We start from the raw sequence: 20533 nt of genomic DNA, 5'->3' as shown, positions 1-20533 counted from the left end.
AGTGGAGTTGTTCTTGGATTGCCCATGACACTTTCTTAACTTGGAAAATTGTCATGATTATTATAACCTGCAGGGGTCCTCAGATTCCCAAGAGAGACTCTAGCAACACTGAACTGGTTTTGCAAAACCAGTGTGTTCGTTATCACTTGCTTAGAACAGTGGAGTTGTCCAAATTGTAGTCATTCTGCTTCGTTTATTCATTTTCTTACTTGCTTCATTTATATCCCACTTTCTTCCCCCACTAGGCACCCAAAGCAATTTACATCATTCTCTCCTCCATTTTATCCTTGCCACGGCAACCATGGGAGGTGGGTTAGGATGAAAATATGTCACTGGCCCAAGGTCACCCAGAAAGCTTCCATGGCCCAGTGGCCCATTCATAACTTCCATGTGGTTGTCTGTGTTTCTGTAATTTACTCGCCCCACTTGAAATTCAGCAAGCAGGCTCAGTGTGAAAATTTCATTCATTGCAGCAAATTTTGAGCAGGAGTCTCACTCAACTATCACTAGTTTAATTATTTAGTTAACACAAATTTATATCCATTTCTTTCATTAATAGCTTTTACTTTAAGACACCCTGAGATGAAGGCTCTTTTTGCACGGGCCAATAACGACACCCTGGGGACGGCAAAAGTGCCGTCCCCAGGGAGCCGTTCACACAGTGGCGCTGCCAAAACGCAGCAGCGCCGACCTGGCTCCCTTCCCCCTCCCCTAGGAGGGAGGTTTTTGGCACAACAGCGCATTCCTGGCGGCGCGGTGCAAACAGCACTTCCGGGAATGCGCTGTTGTCCCCGTCCCTCTCCCACTCACCTCGTCACCTCCGTCGCCCTGCTGGCCTCCGAAGGCCCTCCCTCGCTGTCCTCTGACCCCTGGAGGTCGGAGGGCAGCGTGGGCGGGTCTACGGAGGCCAGCAAGGCGACGGAGGCGACGGGAGAGGGACGGGGAAGAGGCGGGTTGGCCGGGCAACGGCGCTCCGCAACGCCGTCGTCCCAGCCGGTTCTGGCCAGCGTCATCGGGTCGGCGTAGATTACGCTGACCCAACCCCTTCCACCTCCGTGCGGAAGGGGCCAAAGTGAGAACCCTTTTTCAAAGTTGTCTATTGAAGTATTTGTTACATAGCTATGAATAAATTAATGTATCTCATTATGGTTATTTGTGATAATCTTGCTCAATGGATGACCCACATCCTGAGATGGAGTAAACCTATCCTCATTTGGAGGAAGGTCTTATGAAAGGTTATTCTAATCCTCCAAAAAGGAGGAATATTTTCCTCATCCAAATCACATCAGCGTCCACTGAGATATCAGGTAGGCTTATTAGGGTCTATGGCACATGAGCGATAAAGTGATGGTTCTGAGTTCACCATGAATCACATGGAAAAGCTTCTTCCCTGAGGCACGAAGAGACCCCACCATCCAGCCCAAACTGCATGCTGAGTCAGTGTTTTCCGCAACGTCTGGGTAACTCACCTCGCTGTTCACCTCCAGTCCTGGATAATTTATCACACAGATCCCTGTGTGATCTTGCGCCTCACCTTTCTTCCCCTGCACAAGTTCTTCATTTATTTATAAAGGGCATTTTTATCCCACTCCTCATCCAAAGAGCTTAGGGTGGCGTTCAAGGGTCACCTTTCTTCCTTTTAACCTCCAATAAATTCATGGATTCCTCATTTGTAACTACTTATCAGTCCATAAGAGGACGTAACGTTTTATCTCATGACTGTTAAGTTCACTCAGAAGACGTAGATGAGGTGCTTGCCAAATGCTTTTTGGAAGTTCAGACAAACTACTGGTGTGATTGGCCAGCTTGGCTAATGTGTTGAACACCCCACTGTGCCATGAAGCATGCTGAGCAACTTCAGGCCAGTCATTTCTTCTCAGCTTGAACTGCCTTGCATGATTTCTGTGAGTGCAAAATGGAGGAGGGGAGACCAGGGAATGCTGTGTTGGCCTTTTCAGTGGGAAAGCGGGATAAAAATATAATAAATGAGGTTTTGAGGGCAGCCGTACTGCAGTTAGAGCATCAGTTAACATCTGGAAGACCCAGGTTTGCATTCCCACTCTGTCATGGAAGTTCACTGGGTGACTTTTAACCAGTTATATATTCTCACCTAATTTACCTCTCAGGGTTATTTTGAAGATAAAATGGAGAAGAGGACAATTTTGTAAACCGCTTTGGGTCCACATTGGAGAGAAATATGGGGTACAAGTGAAGGAAATGAAACTTATGAAACCGATTGATCCCTGTCTGTGTAGTCGTTGATGCTTAATGAATGTGAATAAGTGACTGAGGCAGACTTGCTTTTATGGAACCTATATTGATTACCTCTATCAAGACTTCTTGTTCTGTGTGTTTCACAGTTGTTTCTTTATACCAATCTTCCTGTGCCAGCCATCAACCTAACTAATGTATAGTTTTCTGTTTATTCCTGTTTAACAATTGACACAATACTAATTATTTTCCTTTCTTTTGGCACAGAGGCTGTTGTTAATGACAAAATGTACTATTTTGTTAGACTATCAAGTTCATTGTTAAGTACTTTTGTGTGTAAACCATCCAGACCTGGAAATTTTTTAGTATTTAATTTATAGGATAGCTCTAGATCTTTGTTGGTCATCTTTATATGATTCAGTTTTTCACACATATTCACTAAAAAGTTTGGTTCAGGATCAAGTATCTACAGAACGTGTGCCCCAGTGAAGACAGATTCAGGGAATTTGTTCAGTTTATCTGTAATCCCTGATTCTTCTTAAGCAATCTGCTTGTATTTTTGTGTGGTCTAAATGCTTCATTTGCGGGCTACCACTCCTGATATATTTACAGTTCTTACTATTTGTCCTAGTGTTTCTGGTGACACATTCTATAAAATTCAATTTTTGCTAGCCTTACTCCTATCTTGTATTTCTTTTGCTAGAGTTTATGCCTGGTTCAAATTCTCTAAGCTAAAGGGGGCCTTTCTCTCTTTTATAGCTTTGTTGACTCTATTTGTTAACAAGTCCAGCCATTCCATTGTTTCTACTTCTCCTAATAACAATATACATTCTAGCTGTGCTTCTATTGCTGTGGTTTTAAATTATCTCCGGGCATCCTGAAGAGATTTGACCCTCCCAACTTTTCTTTTTAACTAATCTCCTCATCCTTGAGAATTTGCCTCTTTTGAAGTTAAATATGACTGTGTTCAACTTCCACACAACTCAATTGCTCATGGTCAGTATTCCTTAACACCTAAAACCTGTACCCGTGATGTACATTTTTGTGTGTGTATGTTTGACTTATAAATCTGTATTGAGCAACTAGAGCAGGGGTAGGGAACCTTTAACACTCAAAGAGCCATTTGGACCCGTTTTCCACGGGAAAAGAAAACACTTGGAGCCGCAAATAATTTTTGACATTTAAAATAAAGATAACACTATATATATAGGTTTTTTTTTAACCTTTTACTCTGCTCATTCTGAGAAGCGCATGGATGCGCCCGCCCTACTGCCTGCAGGTTGGGCAAGGATGAAGCCGGCGGCTCAGTCTCGCCGGCCGCCGGGAAAGCGCCTGCCCCGCTCCAACGGGGCGGGCTAGAGGGGAAGCCCACGGCGCGGCCCAGCCAACCGTGGGCAGTTGGTGCGCCCGACCTGCTGCCTGCAGGGCGGGCAAAGATGGGGCCAGCGGCTCGGCTCGTGGAGCCACAGTGCAAGGGCAGAAGAGCCGCATGCGGCTCTCGAGCCGCAGGTTCCCTACCCCTGAACTAGAGTCAGGTTATTTTTTTGAGCTGGTATACATTCAAAATGGGGAGAGGATCCCTATTTAGTAAATAGACCAGAACTCATGGGAGGAGTCACCAAATTCAGGATGCCTTTTGGTTTGTGAAGAATAAGTTCCCTCACAATGTGAATATGTACTTCAAGGTCAGAAAAATGTTCTCTTTTTTGGAAATAAGTATTCGTTTCTAATGATAATATTTTCCCTTCTTTATTAAACTGAAGGTTCAACCTGGAGAGGGAAACAAGGCTGCTCTGGATGACATGAAGTCTTTATCTGGGGGTGAACGTTCGTTCTCTACTGTGTGCTTCTTCCTTTCCCTGTGGTCAATTGCTGAGTCTCCTTTCAGATGTTTGGATGAATTTGATGTCTTTATGGTATAATTTTATTCCAATGCTTCTTCTAATAATTGATAAGCCACTTTTCTTCCATCACAAAATTCAGGGTGAAATATATAGGGCTCCCAGAAGTCTCCCTGTACAGGCATTCCCAGATCTGCTCTTGTTTAACTTCAGCAAATCATGTGCTTTTTCCCTGAAACCAAAGATTATGTATATAAGTTACGTGAGGCTCCCCATCTTGGAGAGATGTGTTGGCTTCCTGAGATGTCAGCACCTATGTATGAAACAGGAATTCTTGGTATGGGTGAGGATCCGCAAGACTAGCTGGAACAGGATGCTAGGAGTTGCAACTTTCATCTGAACTCTCTTTTAAGCTCATAACATCCTATCAAACAGAAAATCCCACATCCATACAAATGGAATGTAGGAGTGTACTTGACACAGCGGAGCCAATTGCTTGGGAAAAGGAGGGAAAATAATATATGAAAATGGGTTTGACCCATTTCCTAAAGTGCTGGTCCCAGCAAATTTGGACCCCTGTTCCATGGCTGAAAATGTCAAAATATCCAGTCATGGGTCTTCCAATTCAAGATCCAACTCATGGTCCATTGCTCAGTAAGAAGTAGAGTATTCTAAACCTTACTGGATACAAAAGAGGCCAGAGAAATTGAACTTCCCTTTTCCTGTAACGTCGTTCTGTGTATCCCCCGAACCTGTGTTCTTTGCTTTGGTCTTTGTATCTCAGCCAATGCTACAGTATGGTATATATTTAAATGTGAATTGAAGATGTTTATATGATGAGACCAATGGTGGGATTCAGCAGTTTCGCACCACTTTGGCAGAACCGGTTGTTAAAATGGTGCTTGTAAACAACCAGTTGTTAAATTATTTAAATCCCACCACCGGAACTGGTTGTTAAATCATTTGAATCCCACCACTGGATGAGACCCTTCAGATTCATTTGTATCTTTTAGGATATGGTTAACAGAAGAATTGCAATGGACATGATGCTTAAGATGGCAGATTCTCAACGTTACCGGCAATTTATTTTCCTCACACCGCAGCATATGAGGTGATTTGTTCATCTGTTTTTCTGGCTTGAATCAATTGAACGTGAGATGTTAACAGCAGTTATTTTCATGTGTACTGCCTGGGATTTTAGTAGCCCTCCCCCCTTTGTGTCCTATTGTACACATCTTCCATGCTGCGAAATATACTGTTTTTGGTATTTAACAACAAAAATCCAGAATCATCATGTAATTTAAATTTGTATTTCCAAGGCTTGCAATAGGTAAATACTTGCTAGATGAGGTTTAACAATGTCAGTGGCAATACTGAATCATGGAAATGAGGGGTGTAGAAAACTAAATTGAAATTGCAGAATTGTTTTCTATTGAGAGCAACTTTAATTAAAAATAATAAGGAACAGGTAGGGTATTGGATCCATGTTTGCTCCTGCCACCCCCATGTAACATAATATATTGTTTTCCAGGATTCTCTGGTCTTCATTAGTAGCTGGAATGCATATGTAAAGGGTCGTGGAGAGAAAATGTGCTTCCAAGCTGTCATTCACATGTGTTTTGGTATAGTCAAAACATAGAAAATGGAGACTCGCAATTAGATATTTATACCAGTGTATTTTATCATATTCATCTTTGTGGCTTCTGTGCAGTCCCCCATAGAACAACACTTGTGCAGGCCTGCCTTAGAGATCAATTCCCAAGCTTTCTAGTTCTTGCTAGATGGTTTGGAATACTTTCTGTTCCCTCCAATGCTAGCCAGAGTTTTCCCTTCCAAATTGGCAAGTGATGGAGGTGGGATGAACTCTCCTCCCAGTTCCATCTTTGGCCCCATGGAGACAGGACACTTTACTACCTAACTCTTTTGCTTAACTCAGTTCACTGTCTACAGTTCCCTGGTCAGTATTTTCTCTTTCTTCTTCGTCAACTCCATCTATTCTTTCAAAAAAAATGTTTGTTTATAGTGTGCTGTGTGGGTTCTCCTCCAGGGCAGCAAAGAGGGGACTGGGGGAAGGGGTGAGAAACTCATACAGTTTGGGTGCGAAACTCGATCTCATATTGAAGGAGAGGAGGAGTGCTCTGAACCTTCCAGAAAGAGCTAGAAAGCTTTGGAATTGATCCCCATGGCAGCCCTGCATAAGTGTGGTCCTCTGTGTGCCTGCACAGAATGATTGCTTGATAAATAGTGGTTACAGGTAAGTTGCAGCCCGGTTTTCCTTATAAACAAGTATCCATCAGTTGTGCCACTAAAGAACAGTCTGTGTGACCTGTATATGTAATGATGCAGTGTAAGTCCATCTTATAGTCCTAGAGACTGAAGTCTTTTAAGTACTAATTAGTAATCTACTAAAATGTCTTTATTTACAATGTTTGTAACTTGCCTTTCAGTCCAATCAGATGTATAGACTAAAATCAGTGTGGTATTTCTGAAACTTTTACATGTGATGAAGCTGATTCCACTGAAGTAGCATGCATGTGATTGTACAGAAGAATGGGCTAGAAGTTCTTTTGATCCAAACCTAGAACTGATTATAGTTCCAGGTTTGGAACAAAAGAACTTCTAGCCCTTTCTTCTGTGATAAAGAGCACATTCCTCCACACCATTTAAAAAATAAAGCTTCCATTCCAGTTGGCAGATGCTATGTATGCTTGCACACTATCAGTCCTGCTATATTTAAAGCAAGCTGCTGCAGCCTCTTGGTGTAAACTTGAAGGAAGATTGCAGAAATTTCCTATGGTATTGTCCCCAGAATTTTGACTTACATAGGAGCCATGAGTCAACACCTATGAAAACCTTTGGTACCTACAGCTGAAAGGTATATATTGTCACCATTATTCTTCTGTTAGCTTGTGACAAGCCTATGAGTTGATTCCTATAGAAATAAGAAATTGGAGCATGAATAAGCCCAACATGTGCTAGTATTTTTATGCCCCACCATGCCTCATCACTTAAACAGCATTCCGCTCAGGGATTGTTTCATGGTTGCAAGCAGCGTTCCTTGCTAAAGCAACTGAAATAGTGCAATACGAAAATATTGACTAAAGTAATTTAGTAAGGATTTGCTCATCAGTTTACAGTGTTGTCAATTTTGTAAGATCAGAATTGAAGAACTAGTGTGGAAGAAGTGCAGAAGTTGCTCAAGGAGAAAGTTATTTGGTTATCTTTGTTCTGTTTAATGTCTAGATCCTTGCCTCCCAGTCCCATTATCCGAATTCTCCGAATGCAAGATCCAGAGAGAGGACAAAGCACACTGAATTTTCATCATAGAGGTGAAGAAGATGAAGATGAAGAATGAGTACCTTGTAGTACACATCATTACATTTTTGTGCTAGTGCCTTCACTGCATTGCACCAGCTGTTCTGTTTGTACAAAGAAAGAACAGAAATATATTATTCATGGAAGCAAGAGACATGCCACTTTTACTGTTCCACATATATTTCAAAATACCAGATAGCAGACAATAAATGCACTTTACGTAACTATTCTGAGACATTAGTTTTAATACCTGTAATAGTAAATGAAAATCTTCCTGTCTATGGACCATTATACATGGAATGCTTACCTCAGGGCTCTTAGCTGTGCAGTGGGGCTGTAGTATGGCCGCCTCATGTTTCTCTGTTTGCACACAAGGAGGCAACCCAGTGCCTGCCCTGCAGCTGCTTGCTGAGGCCTCTGCTTTTCCTGGTTCTCTTAACTCTGCCCAACAACTCCCATTTAAAGGCACAGATCTCATCACACCAGGTAACTGCAAGATGAAGGGCTTTGTTAAAGCTCTTTAAATTGCAGTTATGTCGATATAACTTTCCAAAAACACCACCATCACCCTAGAAAGGCAAAGCAATTCCATGGACCCACTGCTGTGGGGTTTTTTACTCAATACGGTTGCAAGCCTCCACAGCTCCAGCAGCAGACTGGGGAATCAAATCCTGTTCCTCCAGATTAGAGTACACCTGCTCTTAACCACTATGCCACTGCTGCAATGGGAGATTTGAATTATCCAGATATTTGCTGGGAGTCAAACTCTTCCATGACAGTCAGGTCCAACAAATTTCTCACTTCCCTTGCAGACAATTTCATGGTCCAGAAGGTGGAAGAAGCAACAAGGGGAGTGGCTATTTTAGATCTACTGCTAATCAATAATGATGATTTTGATGAGTGAAGTGGAAGTGGTAGGATCCTTAGGTGGGAGTGATCACGTTCTCCTAGAGTTTGTGATACAGTGGAAAGGGGATGCTATGGGTTTCCAAGAGTGCTTTCACTCCTTCTAAGGCTGATTCTGCATGGGCCAAAAACAGTGTGAAAATGGTGTGAAAACGGTATAAACTCCTTTACACCATTTTCACACCGCTGTTTTTGGCCCATGCAGAATCAGCCTAAGAGTGAGCAACAGAGCTAATAGCAAGCTCCACTTCTCAGAAGCCTGTGGCAGGCACACAGCCAAAACAAAGAAACCTGTTAAAAACACACTGTTAAAAGATTTGGCTTTCAGAAAAGCCCTCCAAAAAAGAAAACCAGAGCTCACCTAGTGCTTTCTGTTCCACTCCTCTTCTCCACTGCTACTCCTCTCAACTGCTTCCAGAGAGTGAGCAACAAAGCTAATAGAAAAACAAGTGATGCCAGACCAATCTTCTCTCTCTTTTTTTGATAGAGTGACAAGATGAAGGGAATGCTGTGGACATAGCATACATTGATTTTAATAAAGCTTTTGACAAGGTGCCCCATACAGTGGTGAGATCCAAAAATTTTAGTAACAGGTTCCCATGGTGGTGGGATTCAAACAATGGCATAGTGCCAATGGGGCTGGGTGGGGCACGACGGGGGTGTGGCCGGGCATTCCAGGGGTGGGGTATTAATAATTTCTCTGTTACTGCAAAAAACTCTTACTGTAAAAAAAAAAGTTCCTAATTTCCAGCTGGTATCTTTCTGTCCATAATTTAAACTCATTATAGCAAGTCTTATAGTCTACTGCCAACAGAAACAACTACTTCTCCTCTAATTGACTGCCTATCAAATACTTAATACTTTCAAATAATTTTGTTTCTAGAAATCAAAAGAAGGATACTTTCCTTAAACAAGGAACTTTACCATATTTCTAAAACATGTTTTTAAAACAGCCCAACAGGGAGAATTATCCCGTTTTCTACCTTCGCTAACCAGCCACATAGGAAACAACAGGACTTTATGATTTTTGGATCTAATGGAATTTCTAACGGGAAAGCAGACCCAATTAGTAACCCCCTCTCAGCACACACAAATAATTAGTAACCCACTCTCGGGAACTGGTGAGAACCTGCTGGATCCCACCTCTGACCCCATAATATTCTCACCAGTAAGCTGGTGCAATGTGGACTAGACAATGCTACTATTAGATGTATTTCTAATTGATTGATTGAACTCAGTCATGAATGGCTCATCTTCATCCTGGAAAGAAGTGGGGTGCCACAGGGTTCTGTCCTGGGCCCAGTGCTATTCAATATTTTTATCAACGACTTGGATAATGGAATAGAGGGCCTGCTAATGAAATTTGCAGATGACCCCAAATTAGAAGGGGTAGCTAATACCCCAGAGGACAGCGTCAGAATTCAAAATGATCTGGACAGATTAGAGAGCTGGGCCAAAACTAACAAAATGAATTTCAACAGAGATAAACGTAAGATACTCCAGTTAGGCAGAAAAAATGAAATGCACAGATATAGGATGGATGACACCTGACTTGACAACACTACATGCCAAAGGGATCTGGGAGTCTTGGTAGACCATAAACTATGTTGAGCTATGCAGTACGGTAATTCTGATCTAAGAGTGAGGTGATCTAGATCAGGAACTGCCAAATACAAATGTGCAAGTCAGCAACTATTCAGAAAGGTCAGTCCTGACGTCAGTGTACAGATAAGGATCCACAAGCTGATTGGATCCACAAACCAATGCTCATGAATCTAATATAAATCAGTATTAGATAATCTTTATTTATTGTCCCTTTTTGTTTCATTGATATGGCTTCTTTGCTCTGATTCCATTCTTTGGACTAGATCCAGTGATACATTTCCATTAACAGATTTTTGCTGAATCTCTGCATTATTAACTGGTGACCTGCAAGAAAATAAGGACTGCAGGAAGGTAAGGGTGCAGAAGTAAACTATGCCTCCTGTTCTCCTTCACAATCAACACAATCAACTTTCACCCTTCCAAAGAGATCAGGAGTACAGCAAAGGCTGAAGGCAATCCACCAAACTGCCTGTGATTCCCTGAGACTTGGTGTGCTGCCCTTTTCTCTTTCCTATGAATTTATGTGGCAGCCCCGCTGATGTACCTATATAGGCACTTGATGAGCTGAAAGTGCAGCATCCCTAGGCACCAGGAATCATGGAACATGTAATTTCCATTGAACTTCCATACCAAGTACTTCGGTGGTTGGTCCCCCTGATGTGGTAGCTCAAGTGACTTCAGCACTCTGAATGACAGGAATAAAAAGCAGCCTTAGCAAATGGCTTTCTTATTGCTGCCGCCCTACATATGTGGGGGAAAGGGAAATAGGCAGTTATGGTAAAGAATGACAGCACTAGGTGAACTCCTTTTGAGCTGGTCCTGAACATAAGTGGAGCTGGAGTTCAGCTCTATTCCTTTTTTAAAATATATATTTTATTGAAGATTTAAAAGGAGTGTTATACAGAGTTGTAGCAAACAACTTAGAATGCCATGCACACAATATTTTCTATATTGGTCCAAAGGTCTTAAGGCTCTGTTGTTTGGGAAAAGGAAGCTAAAGAAAGGGGAAGAAAGGGATAATAATGAGAGAGTTTACATAAAATCGTAACCTCTCACAAAAGCCTAAATAAAGAAGAAAGATAGGGAAGACAAGGAAGGAATAAGAGAAAGGAGAAAAAGAAAGTTTAACACAAATTAATATTAATAACTAAAATCCAAAAAGGAAAAAAAGTTAAGCTTAACTGTTAAAAACATAAAATCACACATTGTGTTTTTACCAGATAATTTATTCCAACTTGACTTCCTGGTGTTTACAAGATTTACATTTTTTCTTGTGTTCACCATATTCATATTAAATCTTTGGACTTAACCGTCCGTATATATTTGTGTCACCTTTTAAATCAGTAGGACAATTGGTGTAATACCCAGTAAGTTTCCATAAGGGCTGCTGCAAAACTTAGGCTCATTCCGCACATGCAGAATAATGCACTTTCAAACTGCTTTCAGTGCTCTTTGAAGCTGTGCGGAATGGCAAAATCCACTTGCAAACAGTTGTGAAAGTGGTTTGAAAAGGCATTATTTTGCGTGTGCGGAAGGGGCCTTAGTTTCAGCAACCGTTTAACATATGGTTCTAACAATACAACTTAAATAACTTTAAAAGTTCTAACATAGTGTCTAATGGTCTATATCTTGTATAATCCAACACATGCAGTTATATTATGCTATTAACATCTGAAAGCAAGAGACAGCAGTCTCTTCTGATGTTTACAAAATAAAAATAATTGTTTTATCTTCTCTTTGACAAGTATTGATCCAGAGGTTTCCACGTCAAATCATATTTTTTCCTGGTTATTCCCTTTAGGATGGAAGATAATCTGTTTGTATTTCTTAATTCTAGTACAGTGTCCATCCAGTCTTTGCATCTTGGGCTTTTGGTATTTTTCCACTTTCTCACTACCTGTAGTCTCACAGCCGTGGAAAGGTAAAAAAAAAAAGATTAATATTGGGTGGAGATATATTATCCAGAAATATTCCCAAAAGATAGTTTTCTGGGAGCATCTGGAATTTGTGTCCCAGAATCACTTGTGAAATCTTATGAATTTTTTTCCAGTATTTTTTAAGTTTGGGGCATGACCACCACATATGAAAGCATGTACCCTGGCTTTTCCCACAGTTCCAGCATAATGGTGAATGTTTTTTATCCATATGAGTTAATTTTTGTGGTGTTATATACCATCTGTGGAATATTTTTTGGTAATTTTCTTTTAAGTCCATACAGAGGGTGAACCTGTTGGCTCTTTTCCAAGCTTCCTCCCACTTTTCATAATAGATATTTTTACCTAGATCCTGCGTCCATTTAACCATTACGTCTTTTATTAGTTAATGCTCCAAATCTATCTGGAGCAGGAATTTATAAATTCTACTGATCAATTTTTTCATCATTTGGGGTTCAGCTCTATTCCTAATGATGTTGGGGAAACTCCACCAGTGTAAGATCCCCTCCCACCCCAATCTTGAACATTATGCCCTCGCTACTACTGCCAGAGCTTAAGCATGCTGGGAAACAACCTTGACCCCAGGAATTGCTGTCAGCATCACTGAAAGGTTACTATGCCAAAGTTATGTGGGGAGAATCATTAATATTGTAAGCCTGGAAGGAACTCCTCAGTACACCTCTGCAATAATGTTACCTTTCCTTCAAATGCCTACTTCAATTTCACATTTTTCAGGAAGATTTGATCTGGGGGGGAGGGCGGAAAATGGCCCCACATGGTGCCCCTCTGCAGCACCCCCCCCCCCCCACACACACACTTACCTTAGTGAAACAGTGCAGGCTGGAGAAGCAGCCTATTCCCTTCAGGCTGAAAATGGCCTGGTGGGAACTACACTTCCCATGAGACCTTGTGAGCCCCACCAGGCCTTTTTCAGCCTGAACAGGCTGCTTTTCCAGGTTGATCTAAAGTAAGGGGCGGGGAAGGGGGCAGGGTACCACGAAGGGGAGTGGAAAACACAGAGTGCGTGGCTCAGCTGCACCTCTAACCTTAGTCTTATCCCACAATGGAACTTAGCCCAGGTTTGCTAATGCAAGGTATATTTTTGCAGGTTTATCCAGCACCACCCCAACACTCACACACCTCCTGCTTCCTCTTTAAGCTGAATTTGAATTACTTTTTCTTAAAACATATTGTGTCCAGAGCTTTCAATCATGTTACTTGTGGTTAACAATACAGTGATGATGGTGATGATGATGATGATGATGATAGTAACAATAATAATACTAACACATTAACAGTTAAGGTTGTAAGCAAGGTCTTTTGTTATTAAGTGTTGTGTGGATTCATGGCGCCACATAAATATTTAATGATACATCACTCCCCTGGTAACAATTTAATCCTAAATTATTTCTTTGCATGTCTACCTTTCCTTGGCAGTTATGGTTTTGGAGCAGTTTCAGTTATCGGGTCTATGAACTGTTGGAGCTTCCACTGTTTTAATTATAACCCACTCATTTTGATGGAATGTGCAGTCTAAAAGGAATGTTCCATCTGTATCTAATCTTTGAACATGTCAGCCAAAATCATGAATTGTCGCCCCTCTAAAAATATCTCTAGGCTAACATCTGCCACAATTTGAAATTCTTGCTCTTCTGTATAAAACAGTGCTATTTCATATGCATTATATCGATGCATCTCTTACTTTGGTGCTCATTAATTTGACCATTGTGTTTTGTTGGCTTCTTCTAATGCTGTGTAAAAGTTGTAGTAGTCCTAAAAGCTTTCTCCAGTTCAGATATCTTTCATTTGTAATTATTTCACCATGCTTTTCTTTAAAAAAACAACAACCTCTCAATTCCCTCAGGAACTTCCCTCAGCAGTAGTATTCCTTCTTAATTCACTACCACCAGCATCAACTTGCTCTTAAATTAGATAACTTCCAGATTTTTCTTCCCCATTTTCTGCCTTCTTTTGTGAGCCTATCCTTTTCCATGTGCCCCACAACATTCCAGTCCTAGACCACTTCTACTCCTTTGAGGAGGCTATTGATGGATCGGAGGATGATGCTGCATTCCTTCAACTGTGGCTACCCCAGTGGCACTCTCTGCTGCTTGTGGGGGAGGCTGGGGGGGCAGGTTTGCCCTTGGCAGCAGGGCCAGGCTACTGGGAGGCATGCCCGTGGGTGAGCAGAGGACACCTGCCACTGCACAGACTCTCCTTGTTGTGTCCTTGTCCCCTTTCAAGGTGAGAACAGCTTTTGCATCATTTGGGCTGAGGGCCAGCTCTGTTAGCTGCCCAGGGATTGATAGTGGGACCAGTCATTTTAATGGAGTGGGTGGTTGTGGTGCAGTAATGGAGCCCTGCCCCCTTCCAACTCCATTCCAGCCTTCAGCTATGACATATACCATTTCCCTGCCCCTGATTCTGGCCCCTCCTCTGCCAGCATTCGATTAGTTCAGCCGGCCCTGTCCATCATAGCTCAGCCATCACAACGCAACACCTGGATGGGATACTAGCACCCAGTTACTAGGGTTACTGACACCTTTGTGACCTCCAAAACCCCAGCAACATGCTCTTTTTCCTGCTAGCTGCTCCCCAATAAAATCCGTCAGGGATCAGAGTAGTGCTGCCATAGTTATACCAATGGCAGGTCACAGCACGGGTAGAAACCCTTTAGGACTGCCTGTGAAAGCCTTATTTCACTTCAAAGGCTCAAAGAAATGTATTATTTTATAGGGGAAGAACTATCTTAAAACTGGAAGGTGTGAAATCAGCTAGCCAATACACTGTAGGGCAAGGTGCAGCTTACTTGTTCTCAGCACAGAAAAACTCTGCTTGAAGAAGCGTGCTCTGTAGTGTTTGATTCCTGATGTTCCCCTTCCAGAAACAGGATTAGAGAAAACAAACCCCCACACACTGTGTCGATGGGCCGTGTGTGTGGGAGCAATCTGAAATTTTTCTGTGATCTACAGTACTGTGGGAGAAATGCTTATATAATGAAGAATATACTGTTGAAAGGAAGGGAAGACATTAACTGTGCTTCTCAATTTACTTGAGGTAAATGGCTGACTTTAGCCCCTTAGGAACTTAAAGGAGCTTTGCTCAAACTGTCATCTTGAATTCCAGTCACTTTTTGTAAAGCCTTTGATGTTTCTGTGGCTGAGGGATAACTCTGTTCTTTCATATTATCCAGCTGCCTAATCAGAAATTTGTCGGTTTGATGCCCAGCTTTGAATTTTTTTCCCTAGAAGCTTTTCTAATATGCATTCTAGTTAATTTTCACGATAATGCAACAAGATAGTCTTCTGTTATTGGAAGGCGAGTATTTCTCTGCCTGAATTTATTTCCACTTTACCAAGGTAATTACCAGATTCATGAACATCAAGGTCACTTGGAAGTATTTTTCCTGCACAGGAACAGTATACTCGGCTGAGTGGCCGTTGTTGTAATGGCTGTTGAGTTCATTGAAGGTTGTGGTCAGATGCTGTAAACTTCCTCTCGTGACATTTATAAGACAGAAAACCATCCAATTCTACACACTTACATTTTGCCTGCTGTGAACCCTGCTTGAGATTCTGAAATGGCACAGTAAATTTATGTTGGAACAGTTTATTCCATAATAAATTATATTAAGGCAGGGGTTCCCAATATTTTTGAGCTCGGGAGCTGTGTGGTTTCCGGGCTGTATGGCCGTGTTCTAGCAGCATTCTCTCCTGACGTTTCGCCTGCATCTGTGGCTGGCATCTTCAGAGGATCTGAGAGTAGGAATGGAAAGCAAGTGGAGTATATATACTGTGAGGTCAAAAGGTGAGGCCCTCTGAATAGAGTAGCCTGGTATGTGAGTCACAAAGAAGTCTGTAGCCTGGGAGTAACAATGAAGATAGCAAGGTCAATGGGTGAATGGATCTGAATAGAAGTATCCTGGTCTTTGTTTCCTTTGGTTGATATTGTCTATAGTTGTCCTGTGTTTGTGTGGAGCTGATTTGTCACTGTCTTGATTTTAGAGTTTTTCAACACCGGCAGCCAAATTCTGTTCATTTTCATGGTTTCTTCGACAATACATTTTTGAGCTTGCAGGCAAGTTTGGAATTCAGACGCAGGGCAGTGGGGCAACCACAAAATGGCTGACACAGAAGTCAGAGTCAGCCATAAAATGTCATGGACTGAGGTCATGCCTAACTCTTCAACATTTCAGGCAGAAGTCAGGGTGCCTCTTAAAATGAAAATTTTGTTTAAAATGTTTTCTTGCACACAAGCAGCTGACATTCTATCACACTGGGAAGATTAGGGACATGCATTTGGGTATCTCCAAGCTGAAAACAATAACAACAACAACCCTGAACTATAGCTTTCTAGTATTTTTGGGTATTTCTTCAGCTTAGACATTAGAAAACCTTCAATCCTGGCTGGTTATTCTGATCCTGAAAAAAATCAGAAAAAGTGTATTCAGAATTGCTGAGCAAGTTAAAAATCTGCAAAGTTGCCCTATATGCCCTTTTCCTGCCTCTGGACTGGTTTCCAGGGCAACAAGAGGGAGTGGGTGAGGTATTTCTCACAGGCAAATAGGAGAACATGTTAGGGGGAGCTCTACTGTTTGTCCAATGAAAATTGTTATTATTGTTAGCAGATTCACAGAGAAGCGGCAGACTCACTGATTAAAGGTACAGTTAAATGTTTATTAGGGAACTAAATTTTGGATTGGAAAGCTGAGAGACAGGGATAGCCTTCTGTTACCTCACTAGCTAAGGAAGGAGAGAGGAGGAAATTAGACCTGAGACAGACAAGAGGTGACAGTCTCTTTCCTTCTCTTCCACCAACGTAGGCCACAAGTAGAAAAGGGAGAAGGAGGTACTTTCATTTGAAGAACTAATTCATCGTTGTGGCGTCTGTGCAGTCCCACGTGCAACTGTGTTTGCGTAGGCCAGCCATGGAGCATTTGAGTTAGTTTTAGAGAGTTTTATCCATATCGTTCAGTCAGATGCCTGAGCTAGATGTGGTTCCTGCCCAGGATCAAATGACAGAGGGAAGGGGTGCTCTGTCCCTCCAGTTTTTCCTCTTCACCTCCATGTGGAGCAGACATGTGTCTAGTTAGCTGAGCTTGTTTTTTATCTGAGACTTTCATTGCCATGTTTTTGCTTCTGGTAAGCCTTTTTTCTAGTACTAGTCAGTAGCATTACTTTCCAGTTTAGCCAGCTTAGCTTTGGTTTTTTCTCATTTATTTTTTGGGTTAGTTCAGTACCTAAAGACTGCTGCTATTCCTTGATAAAATGGCGCACTTTTAAGTTTTGCTGGTTTTTGTAGCATGAAAATGTCTCATCTGAATGAGCCTTTTGACTATTATGTTGCCTGGGAGAGGGGCATTCTACTTCCTCCTGCCAGCTTGTGCCTCTTTTTCACCTATGGCAAGGCAGGATTGAACTGCTCACCTCAGGGCATGTTTCTGTGGCCTAGAACTAATGATGGAGAAGGTTTGTCCAGTACAAGGCTCCTTCCTCTGAGGTAGCTGAGCAATCACCTCATACTACCTCATAAGCATCTCCCTCCAACAAGTCTACCCTTAAGAAGTAACATATGATGGCAGCCTCTAAGGAAAGGGACCTTCTGGAAGGGGTCCGTTCTCCTCCTCAGGGTCCCTGCTCACTTAGGCACATTCTGGCCCCTTCATCTTTGCGAGTGGAAAAGACTCTTCCAAGGTTGACTAAAACACCCTCACCAAATTAGAGCTTCGATGCCTGCCCGTTGTTGGTCACCTTCCTTGGAGAAAAATGACCAGTGTCAGTGTGCTGATAGGGGACACTCACCTGGGCTCCTCAGATAGGGACACTGCCGCTCCCAACATACTCTAAATTTTTCCCCAATCACTGTTATAAAGGCTGTGAAGACCAGGAAAAATTCTTAAGAGATTTATCATCAACACCATTTCTGGGTGGGGTTAGGCAGTGCCAGTGATGGCGAACCTATGGCACGGTGCCAGAAGTGGCACTCAGAGCCCTTTCTGTGGGCACACGTGCACAGAGTTCATCATGTGGGGGGATGGAAAATCACCCCCTCACACACACACCTAGAGCCCAACCTGGAGCACGATCGCTTCATCACTGGGGGGTATGCTTTCGGACTTTTGCTGGCAATGGGGGGCTTGCTTCTGATTAACCCTCCCTAGGAGTTTGTGATTTGCCTGCATTCAGGCGTTGCACGGTTTGCTTCCACCAAGCTTACCTCTCCCAAGTAGTAATGTACTTGGCCCAGAGCCAACCATTTTTTCTAAACTAAAACCTCAGTATTCAGGTTAAATTGCCGTGTTGGCACTTTGCGATAAATTAGTGGGTTTTGGGTTGCAATTTGGGCACTCGGTCTTGAAAAGGTTCGCCATCACTGCCCTAGGCTATTCCACTTGTGAGGCTCCTCCCAATCCGCCATTTGTGAGGCTCTTCCCAATCCCCCACCCTAGAGGAAGATGGGGTCCACAAAATGGGGTCCACTTCAGTGAAGTCCTGGAAGGACAAAACCAATGCAGAAATCAATGCTAGTGTTGAGTTATCAGCTTAAGACAATACTATTCTGAAATGAAGTACAAGGACAATTACTGAAGGGTTGTTTAGAGACTACAGTGCATTATGACAGCATGAGTAACAAAGGCCTACGAGAGTGTCAGAAGTATTATACACCTTGGCCAGAGGACTCCTAGATTTTGAGGCCCTTGGCTTAAGTCTGCCAAGCCTATAGGTAAATCCGGCACTGGGATTATGGAATTTCCTGCTGACAGTGAGCAAACTAAACCAAAAAAAGGCCTGATAAGAACAGATTGATCTAACAGAGAATATTTGCTTAGCCAACAGGCCAAGAAGAGATCTGAAAACAGTCCTAAGTGAATATTCAAGTGCTTCTGAGTGTCGAGTGGTGTTCTTAGGAGTTGTCTCCACATTGCATAAATGGGGGCTGGTCCACAGGAGCTCCTGACTTTCTGAAGGATATGAATGTTGTGTGTGGAGGGAAGGCAGGTTTTCTAGCAAGATATAGCATTTGGGTTAAAGTTCCCATGCACAGTATAAGCTCCACCAACAATTCTTTGGCACCTATCTGCATCTAAGAACCCCAGTCACCTTTTATGCCATATCAAATGTGCTAGCTGGTCAAATAAAACGAGTCAAGTGTCAAATGTTATAAATTTATTTTTTGGGACAGAGATTTCAACCTCTTTGGAAGCTTATGAAAATTTCAAGCAGAAATCAATACACTCCCAACAAAACAGTTTAAACTTCCAATAAAACAGAATTTTAAACACGTGTTTTTTATATATTATATATATATTTATATGTATATGTTTAACTTTCATTTAAGGGAACACTTTAGCAGGGTTAGCTTTTTAAAAGTCTGTTTTATACGTCATTCCTCCGACACAGTTCTTTTATTTCTGTTCAAAAGGATGTAAATGAGGTAAAAATTAAGGCAAAACCTAGAAGTCATGCAAATTAAATACATTTATATTCACTGACAATACAAGCACATCTTGAACAGACTCATGAACTGAGGGGCTTCACCTCTGTCTGTCCAATATTACTATACAGCAGGATGGTGACATGTTTTGCTAATGAACAGTTACACTACCATGAAGGTTTCAGTGTCACTAACATTACCCAGTTTAGAGGACATACAGCTAGCATCAGTAAAACATGAACAATAAATAGTATTAATTCACTGCAGCGTAGGGCCGCTCGCTGCACAGGCATCAGAGGAGGAGTAGGACTTATGAAATGGCATTGCACACATCACATTGTGACTTAATATTTTTTTTAATAATATATACTTTAAAATTCTTTAGCAATTGACATTCTCATGCACACAAGTGTTTCAAACACAAGAAGCAAGTCCATTGATAGGTAGTCCAAGCAAGTTTTTTTTTGTTTCGTTTGTGTGTGTGTGTGTGTGTGTGTCTGTATGTGTGTGGAAATAGCTGCAAACTGAATGGAACATTTAAACTTCTGTGCAGTCCATGAAAGCATTTTTACATGAGCTCATTTCTGAATGTCACATTGCAGGAGTAATACGATGGAAGGGTCGCTCTTTGCAGCTTCTTTGAATTCATCCAGTGTGATCTGGTCATCGTTGTTCTTATCCATCTTGCTGAAAATCTTGTCTACTCGTTGCTCCGGTGTGAGGCCATCTTCGTTCATTTTCATCATTATCACAGTACCTACCATTTTATAAATGGCCTAGAAAGAGAGAGAGAGGAATTTCTTGAGGTATATCATTTCGAATTTTTAGCCGCTCTGAGACCAGTTCTGCCAAAAAAACAAGTACTGTGGAGTCTTAACTGATTTCAGTGAGAGAGGTATTTGCATGTTCTAAGGGAACAGTTAAAATGCATTGTCCAAAGGATGAAGATATCACATTTTTATAGCTGCCATCATAAGTTGCTATAGGGCTTCCATATGCTAGCAGGAATCTTGAAGCTGCCCCATCCCCCCCTTCTGTTCTGTTGTAGGATTTACTTCTTTCACAAAAGAGGATGTGTTTGCGTTATTGGAAAAGTTCATATTTATTTGTTTTAGAAGCAGACTGTCTGCTAGGGTGGGAAGTGAGATTCTCTTTGGATGTGAGGACTGTTTGAGAAAACAGGATTAAACTGTTTAAGAACAGAAGACAGCCCCTGCTGGATCAAACCAATGGTCCATCAGCGTCAGCATCTTGTTCTACACCGTGCCTAACCAATGGCCCCGAAGG

General features: G+C 42.0%; 2 protein-coding genes across 2 annotated transcripts in view; one reads left to right on the top strand and one right to left on the bottom strand.

Moving 5' to 3' along the window:
- Positions 1–7591, top strand: part of SMC6 (structural maintenance of chromosomes 6) — a 52091-nt gene extending 44500 nt beyond the window's left edge. The window contains exons 25-27 of the mRNA XM_048498906.1: positions 3975–4127; positions 5066–5163; positions 7296–7591. Of these exons, the coding sequence (XP_048354863.1) occupies positions 3975–4127; positions 5066–5163; positions 7296–7407 (363 nt within the window). The 3' untranslated portion in view covers positions 7408–7591. The remainder of the gene's footprint in view (positions 1–3974; positions 4128–5065; positions 5164–7295) is intronic.
- An 11372-nt stretch (positions 7592–18963) lies between these two features.
- Positions 18964–20533, bottom strand: part of VSNL1 (visinin like 1) — a 103981-nt gene continuing 102411 nt past the window's right edge. Inside the window, exon 4 of the mRNA XM_048498897.1 lies at positions 18964–20022. Coding sequence (XP_048354854.1) covers positions 19825–20022 — 198 coding nt within the window. The 3' untranslated portion in view covers positions 18964–19824. The remainder of the gene's footprint in view (positions 20023–20533) is intronic.

The sequence above is a fragment of the Sphaerodactylus townsendi genome, linkage group LG01, assembly GCF_021028975.2.
Source record: "Sphaerodactylus townsendi isolate TG3544 linkage group LG01, MPM_Stown_v2.3, whole genome shotgun sequence".
NCBI classification, from domain to species: Eukaryota; Metazoa; Chordata; class Lepidosauria; order Squamata; family Sphaerodactylidae; genus Sphaerodactylus; species Sphaerodactylus townsendi.
Note: the sequence above shows the minus strand (reverse complement) of the source record. Positions and strands in the feature narration are given on the sequence as shown.